The sequence below is a fragment of the Argiope bruennichi genome, chromosome 1 (genome assembly GCF_947563725.1).
Source record: "Argiope bruennichi chromosome 1, qqArgBrue1.1, whole genome shotgun sequence".
NCBI lineage: Eukaryota > Metazoa > Arthropoda > Arachnida > Araneae > Araneidae > Argiope > Argiope bruennichi.
The window spans coordinates 78,263,259-78,272,810 of record NC_079151.1 but is presented as its reverse complement, the minus strand read 5'-3'; the positions used below and the strand labels follow the sequence as shown (position 1 = coordinate 78,272,810).

The 9,552-nt window shown below is 24.7% G+C and overlaps 1 protein-coding gene across 1 annotated transcript in view; it reads right to left on the bottom strand.

Annotated features, from left to right (window-relative positions):
* Positions 1 to 3,288: 3,288 nt before the first annotated feature.
* Positions 3,289 to 9,552, bottom strand: part of LOC129964247 (protein eyes shut homolog) — a 50,292-nt gene continuing 44,028 nt past the window's right edge. Inside the window, exons 22-26 of the mRNA XM_056079022.1 lie at positions 9,396 to 9,537; positions 9,077 to 9,225; positions 7,473 to 7,624; positions 4,545 to 4,645; positions 3,289 to 3,716 (exon numbers count right to left, since the gene is read on the bottom strand). Coding sequence (XP_055934997.1) covers positions 3,559 to 3,716; positions 4,545 to 4,645; positions 7,473 to 7,624; positions 9,077 to 9,225; positions 9,396 to 9,537 — 702 coding nt within the window. The 3' untranslated portion in view covers positions 3,289 to 3,558. The remainder of the gene's footprint in view (positions 3,717 to 4,544; positions 4,646 to 7,472; positions 7,625 to 9,076; positions 9,226 to 9,395; positions 9,538 to 9,552) is intronic.

The following is a 9,552-nucleotide window of genomic DNA, read 5'->3' as shown; positions in this document are numbered from 1 at the left end:
AATGATAAGTCTAAGGAAGCTTATTAATCTCACAACGAGAGGGGGGGGGGATATCAATGCATCAATAAGTAAAAATTGCAATGAAAATATGAAGCGGAAATGAAAGTATTGTCAACTTATTACTTTTGTCAATTTATTACTATGGTCAATTTATGACTAACTGCGAATAATGTTGAGGCATTTACTGCAGAGCTAAATCAATTTTAAAATCCAGAATCGGCAGCAAGTAAAGCCCCTATTGCTTTGATTATTTGAGGTCATCGTCAAAATCAAACTTCTGATCATCGAAGAACTTCTTCATGGGTCCAAATGGATGAAAACCTGTAGATTTTAAGCTCGGCTGTATGGTAGGTGCTCTAAAACTCCCCTATCAAATTTTCGTTTGAATGGGAGAAGGGAGGACTGTTTCCAGAACTTGCCTAAAAACAAGCCGGAGTTAGAACCTTCAGGTTTTCATCTGTTTGAATCCAGAAAGTTTTTTGGCATTCAGAAACTTGACTATGAGAAAGACCTCGAATGGGCAGTACGATAATGGTCGTACTCACATCCAAAAGCGTTCCCTGAAGTCGGAATTTCAAACTGATCCAGCTTTGTGAAAAAAAAAAAAAAAAAAAAAAAACACCTCAACATGAATGGCAATTAGTAGAAATGCAATAAATTGGCAATATTTCCATTTCTTCATTGCATTTTCCATAACTGTATTCGAAATTACGTGCGTTACTTATTGATACCCCATTGTATTATAAAATAAAATATAAATTTTAAAGTTATTAATATTAATTATTAGTAATAACATAAAATAATAATTATTGCTCTGATTAACATTAAATATTAGTAGTAATAAAATCAGTAATAATAAAAAGATAGTTAAAATAGTAGTAATATATAATAACAACAGAAAAGTGAAAATAAGTTTGGGTAAAAATTCCAGATAATAACAATGATCAATCGAATTTTACTTATCTTAAATTTTGAAGGTACGTAAAAAGTATCAATCTAACATCGTGGATATAGATTTAAAAAAATGAAATAGATTTTAAATCCAATTTCTATGAAATGCAATAAAAACCCTCTAAGGAATATCATAGTATAGCCATGAAACTTTCATCATATCAAAATACCGGCCCCATTACCAAGTAAATAATGGCTAATGGTATACTTACAAAGCTCTTTTCAAGTACCATTATGTACCAAAATATACTATGTAAATTCAAAACAAATCCTATAAAGAATTCAAACTATATGAAATTCTGGTTAAAAGAAAAATTTCACCAGCAAATTCTCAATATAAAGAAGGATTTCATTAGCCAAGATATTTAAATTACAGATACTTCACAAATTTGATTACTTTGGAGGATATTTTCTTATTACAAAAGGATCCATTTATTTTGCTTGTTGTATACTCACTTCTGGAACACAATTATAAGTAACCAAAAGTCATTCCCCATTTTAATAAATAATATTTAAACTTACAAAACTACCGATTTTATGTTCTCGTCCAATGGTCCTGTAGCATAACGATTAAATGTAGATATATTTTGATATGAAAATCAGATTACAAAAAAAGTACGAATACAAAATCAGGATGACTATTTTTAACTTAGCATAAGTATGTTTTCTTTACAAAGAAAAGCTAGCATACTAATGAAAGTTTCAATAAATTTATCTGGATTTCTGTTTTAAAAATGCTGTTATAATTAAGAAATAATTAACTAGTTGTTTTATCTTATTTCTGAAATAAGAAAAGAATTTCAATTTTGAAATAAAATATAATCATACTGACACTATAATCAGTTATCATTTGTTCTTTTGATAAATCATACTGAAAACTAAATAGCTTTACTCAAATTTATTTTATATTATATTAGATAAGTTGAATATAAATGATTTATAAGAGATACAACAAACATTGCTAAATCTTTATATGTCATTTAAGACAATATTATTTTTTGTTTATTTAAGAGGGAACAAGCAAGCATTTAAAAAGACTCAAATTTTCAATTTTAAAAATATTGGAAAAATGAAAAAAGCTTTAAAAAACATAAATATAATATAAGAAAACTATGTACATTTGCCTTAGGCACAATATTATATGCTGAAATATATAGATTTAAATTTATCAATTAATCAAAAAAATGAATATATTTATAAGGAACCACAATTAGATTGTTGCTTATCTTTATTCAATCAGAAAAGTATAATTATTTAAGAACATAATTAACACAGAATCATAGTTAAAAAAAAAAAAAAGAAAGATTGCAACTATTAATGATAACTTGCAGCTTTTTTAACAATTACAGTGTATGAAAAATAAAATATAACCATTCAACAAAACAACTAACATAAATGCTAGATAAAATACAAGAGCAGATACAGTAGAAAATGGTACATTTATCAATGCAGCACTTTTCAATGAATAAATACACGAAATTATGTAACAAGTGCTAGATGATAGATAGTAATGTATGAAAACTGATTTAAAGAAAGAAAAAAAAAAAATGAAGCAAAAATTTAAAATCTAAAATTAAAAACAAAACAAAGCAAGCAAACAAACAAACAAAAAAAACAGTACAAGTGCATTAATTGAGAATTTAGATTAAATTTTCAAAAAAGAGAAAAAAAAAACCCCTCTAAAATCAATTTTAAAATTAAAAGAGATTATTTTCTAATACATAATAAAAATGTGAAAAATGAATTGCAAATTTCAATCATATCTAAACAAGCATAATAGACATAAATAGATAAATTATATATAAAATAATTATATAATTATCCTATATACATGATTACATATCAACTGACTATAAATTCTTTAAAATGCATGCTATATAAAAAAGATTATTTCATTTTTTATTTAAAGTATTAAGTATATTAAACTCAATTCCTGCTTTATTTTAGCAGAAATGCTAACAATTTCTATGACACAATTTTTAATGTGTACATCTACCCAACATGATATTTTATATCATGACAAATCAAGAATTCTAGGAAATATTTTCTATCAGCAATAAGAAAATTCAGTGCTTTTCTATACTAAATTTATGGTATCACATTTCTATTTAATAAACCATTAAATTAAATCAATTTATTTTCTACAAATATCAAAGTTATACTTCACAATCAAACTTTAAGAGCGAAAAAATGCACATCATAAAAGGATAATTTTTCAATAAAGGCGTTATATTTTTCTATTAGATTTCAATTAGATAATATAAGCTTTCATTCTTGCATAAATTCATATGCCATTATTATAATAATTATAAAATAAAGACTAACTAATATGCTGATTTTAATAAAAGTATATAAAAGACATTTTAAAATACCTGAATGAAAATTTAAAAGTTCAACATTCAACTTGATTAACAATTCATGAGACTGACCATTGGAATTTGTAATATTCATGAAATACAAAATAGAAACTCATTAAATATTATACATTCAGGCACACAAACATGTAATCTACGATGTGATAGAAAAAAAATCATTAATATATCAGGATATTTTAATTTTAAAATATTGAATATAACTATAATAAAATGGGATATTTTGAATTTTTAATTATACTAAAGGACAAGGCTCTAAATTTTTGCCTTCTTTTAAATCCATAATGTTAATCAGTTTTCCAGATATAGTCAGATCTTTGATGCAACCAACATATGATGAACTGAAGTATCCCAATGTTTCTTCTTCAATATCTAGATTACTAGGAAAACCACCTAAAATAAACAGGGCAAAATGAAATAATTAGCTTTTTAATAAATTTAAGTGAATTTCAACAAATAATTATTTTTCCTTAGATTAAATAAAGTTGACTTTTATATAAAAGTTTATAAACCAGTATACATATTGTAAGATGAGACTTAAAGAAATCTAGATATTTTCTACTCTTCTGTTTTAGAAATTTTTATTTAAAAAATGAAAACTTAAAAAAAAAAAGGTGTGCCATCAAAATTACATACTTAACAACAATAATGCATATTTAATATTAATAACTTTGAAATAATGCATTATTCTACAATATGGCGGGTATAAAAGAAATGAAATTTATTATTTAAAATATGTTGGTAAATGATGACAAATATTATATAAGCTTTATTCCAGTAAAAATAACAAATTTAAATTCAAATTACAAACTCAAATCATGGAGAAATAATTTCAAGTAATTATAATAATGGAAATATCAAATTCTGAATAACAGAATACATAAAACACTGGATAAGCTTATTACTTGCAGAAAGAAACTACATAAAAACAAATAAAAAAAGGACCATATCTATTCTAAGAATAATAAGAAACCATTTCCATTGAATTATAGAATAGAAATGTACAATTGTGTGAATTAAAACTCATTAATTATAGGAAATTAAAAGGATAATATTATGCAAATTATGAATTCAATAATTAAAATTACAAACAACCTGAAAACTTGTGAAAATTAACTGTCAAATATGAAATTTTCTGTCAAAAAGAAAGATAATCAATATCTGAAAATTTGATATTATATTTGAAACTATCAACTAAGTTCAAGTGAAAATTACATTTACCTAAGAAATAGCTGCCATCAGTATTCAATTCATAAAAGGATCCAGACACTTTTCCTGAGTACACTTGTCCATCAATATAAAGATTTAATAATTTATTATTCCTAGCAAAAGAATAGAACACATAATTAATCTTAAAAATGTAAAACTCACTAAATAGTTTTGAGATATTCTCAATTTTTACTTTTGACTCATTATAAAAAAATAGTAAAAATTATTTCACATACTGGTAACTTATAGATAGATTTACTGAAAATAAGGCTGCTGATTTAAAATATTATAGAATTAATTAGAGGTTCCAGTTGGCTACAGTAGTCTATCAAAAGATTTTTTTGTGTGGATTTAATGACTTTCAACTGTGAAACTGCAAGCTGATCTATGATTTCTTTTGAATCAGCAATAATTATTCAAGTGATTTTTTTTGTTTATATCCTAAATTTGAATTATTTGTATAAATACAAGTTATGTATTAATAACATTAGCATAGGTAAACAAAATATTAATTAAAATTTGTATTTATTTTGTACCCTAATACAATGAATTAGGTATTTATTTAAAGTTACCTGTGAAATTCTTCATACAATTTGTTTATCATGTTCTTATGCCAAATAATTATAGTGGAAAGAGACATTTATTTTAATAACATCTTAAATATATATCAAAGAAAAATCAGCTTCATTTTCTGAATCACTTACTTGACTTAGCTTAGGTTCCAAGAGTTATTTCAACTGGGCAGGGAAATGGGCATACCAAGAATAAACTTATTGTGATATTTTTTATGTAATCAAAACCGGTCCTATACTTCTATTTAGAGATTGAACAAGGAGAAGTATAAGCTTTTGAAAGCTCTTAAAAGACCCTGACCACAGAAATTGATTCTTGAGTAATTCTCTGAATAAATGTAGCTGAAAAATACCGATCCAGAGCATTCTTTTTTCTTCTTAAAGAAGAAATATTTTACTAACAACTGACTATTTCATTCAGTATCTTATTTGTTTTATTTTATCTGAGAAAAGTTTGACATATCAAAAAAATTGCTTGGTTCCAGTTCAGAATATGTAAAAGCATTCTTTTTCTTCCTACTAGAGTGGGTTGTCTTGATAATGTCCATCCAGTCATGCATAGTATAGACAGACATGTATTTTTTCTGTGACTCATTAGCACTGTGCATACTATTGCAATTCTATTCTTGAATATCCAGATTCTAGAAATTTTTGTTCAACAATTTCGATGCAAGTTTTTTAAATCAAATACATCAATAAGAATGTAATATTATGGTTTCAATTCTGAACATCACAGAAAATAGTGAAACTTCTTTAATATTTTCTAAGAATGTGATTAGAAAATTTAACAGGCAAGTTCCAATTTCTAAGATACTACACTTCCCATTTACTTCATGCCATATACAATAATGTATATTACTTGTAGGAGAGTGCTTAACATATTGTTAAATTATAACTGCACAAATTCTAGTTGTATTACATCTATGACACTTTAATGGAGAAATCTGAAGATGAAATAAAACATTCATAAATTTTTTTATCATATGTCGCTTTTTATTTGTCAAATGATTTTTATTCACATTTTTTTATATCCCAAAGGCCATCAAACCATTTTCAGTTCCATTCATTTGTATTTATTCCAAACCATTTCAGCATCCACATTCAAAACAATTTGAAAGCAATTATCATACTATTTCAAACAGCAGGAGGTAATCATTAATATCTTTTAATGCCTCATCTGATGTGAATTTGCTTTAAATTATCTGATGGTAACAGTAAAAAAGGTGGTCATTCTTATTACTCAAGACTGGATAGTCAAAAGAGTTAATAAGTTATGCCAAATTGTAGGAAATTAATTGTAGATGACAATGAACTATATATTTAAAAATAGAAAAAATTTGGACTTAATGACTTTAACAAGAATGATGATGATGAATAAAATTCAATAAACAATAATTGAGATAGTAAAATGAAAAGAGGTTTATGATGAATAATGAGTTCAGTTTCATAAAAAAAAAGATATAAATTCTGAATAAGATTCAATAGTAATTTGACAATTTTAATATAACGAACAAAATATTACTAAAACAGAAGACAGAAAGTAAATAATTGACAAAAATAAAACTCAAAAAACAGAGCACATACACACAAATTATTTAAGTAACATTATTGATGAGAAAATTTGAATTTGTCACTAGATTACTGTTTACCTCTGTGGTTAGAATATTGATATTAAATTAAGTTTCAACATGGATACTAGGTTAAAAAATGAAAATGAATTTTTGCAAAACAATTAAAGCACTATATTAAAAATTTGAATTAGAAACAATTAATATTAAGCAACAACAAATATAAAATCTTAAAATAATAAATGTAAAATAATTTTTTAAAAAATATCTAAAGAGTTATCATTACACAATATATACAGCTTTTACTCATATAATTTTGTTATTAATAATAGATTTTTAATTTTATATAACTGAACATTCTTTTTTGAAATCCTATTTTAGTAAAGTAACAATTTTTGCAAATTATATAGATAAAAATTTCTTTAAAAACATGACAAAATTAATACTGAAAATAAAATTTATTCAATAATTGATTAATGAGAAAATGTATTTACAAATATGAAAATTTTTAAGCATATTCCCTTTTATTGTTCTAATGTTCAGAAGAGCAATTTTTGATATTGTAATGTAAATCTTTAAAATAAAGCAACATAAAATGCTTTAATAGCAATTCACTAGTGTAACATAAATTGTTAATTTTTTAAATATTATTAACTTATAAAAGGTATAATTGTGGACATATGGCATTCTTAAATATAAAAATATAATGATGATGCCTATAGAAAGTTTCAAAAAGGAAACTATATAAAATAAAAAGTAAAAATTTCTCATTGATAATACTTCCAAGAGTACAAATTTACCTATCAATATGCACATGATGCCATGAGTTGATTCCAGGCTGTATGATGTCAGTAATGATTTCACTACGAGAAAGCCAACCTAAATTCCAAACAATATGTAAATGATTGTTACTCAAGCCTATTCCTAGATAATCTCCATCTTCAGAATAAATCTAAAAGAAATAAAAATATATCATATTAACAATCAATACATTCTTATTCAAATAAGCCAAGCACCAACAATTTTATTTATAAATACTAAAACTTATATTGACTATAAAAAATATGAAAGCCCACATCCTTACTATTTCTTAACAAAATTGTCATTATTTTAATTGTATTGTGCTATATATTCAGTTTAGGATATTTTAAAATATTATTTTAACTCATCACAAGGAATTTATAAAGTAACATGTATCATTTGGTCAAAATATAATATTCTATGTTCTACTACAACTAATTATAAATACTTCATAATTTCCTTCAATATCAATCAAATTATAGAAAACTTGATGAATCCTAGTTTTCAATGCAAAAATTTTTAAAAATATAATTGTATTTTAACTTTTATTTTAAATAATAGTAAGAACTAAAAAGAATGGAACATGTAAAATGCAAACTAATTTACCTACAGATTATTTGCAATATGGAATTAATAATAATTTATTTGATAGAGCATTTTATTAGAGTTATGAAAAAACTTTTTGCAACATTACTTTATATAGTTCAATATTCTTTATATGATTAAAACTTAGCAAAACTATGTTGCATATCAATCAGATTATTAAATGCAATATACTTTGCATCTAATTAATTTCCCATTCAAAACATATTTGGAGATCGATTTTCATAATTTTGTTCTCATTCAATCCTCTTTAGATCACCATAAATTAAAAAAAATGAAAAATATTTTAAACTAGTTATGATTCAAATAAAAAATACAATTTGCAAACTATAAAAAAAGCCTAGAAAGCTCTTTCCATTAATAACAATTTTTGCATGTGTTCTTGGGTAATGATTTTCTTCAGGTCATTGATTTCATACAAGTATGAAATTTTAATTCTAACCAAAACTCATGCAAAAACATAATGCAAGATTATCAAAAATAATTAGCACATAAGCAATGGATGCCTGCACAATTTTCGTTAAATTTTCTCTCTAGACAATTTCTTCTAATCATTAAATTTATTAAAGATTATAATTTTAATTCTATGTATAGAACAACAATACAAGAATGTATTATAACATAAGTGCATTATTTGAAAGGTAGTGCAATATTTTAGTCATTTTTATTTCAGTTAAAAAAAAAATAGAACCGAACATATCAAATAAATTACCATAAAATTATGATTCTTGATCAGTCATGAGTTGATGATTTCAGTTAATACAAATTAACAACAATATGGCATCATATAATATTGATTTGAAATATCTATAATTAAATACCACTCCTATGAAAAGAATACATTAAAAGATAATGAAAGTTCATAGTTGTTTTGAAAACATTGGGAGAAAAATGCTAAATTAGTAAAAATATACCAATTTATGAAAACAAAACCAGAAGAATAATTACTTTTAAGAAATTTTTTGTTATGTATATTAGAGTAACAAATTTTCCATACTACCTTTCCATTCCAAAGTAAAAGACCTGAAGCTTCATTTGAAGAATAATTGAATGAAATGCTTGTCTTAGTTAAATCTCTATGCTTGTAAGAACCATCTTGATACAGCAAATAACTTGCCCCAGAGAAATAAGCACTAGAAACATTTACTCCTGAGTAGGAGAGAAAAAAAAAGCAAGCAATCAATGAATCATTTAACTAGGTTAAAATTTCAATACATGTCATTTCAAAATTTCTTAAAAGACAGAAACATGTCAAAATATTCAAACACCACATTTTACATAATTTATTACAAAGCAGTATAAAAAGTTATTTGAATTACCAGATTCACATTTTTCTCCTTGCCATCCAATAGGACAGATACAACGATGCCTTGTTGGCCCATCTGGAATGCATGTTGCCCCATGTAGACAGCTGTGTTGCCAACATTGTATAGGAACCTCACACATTTGACCTTGAAATGTCTTGAAGGAAAAAAG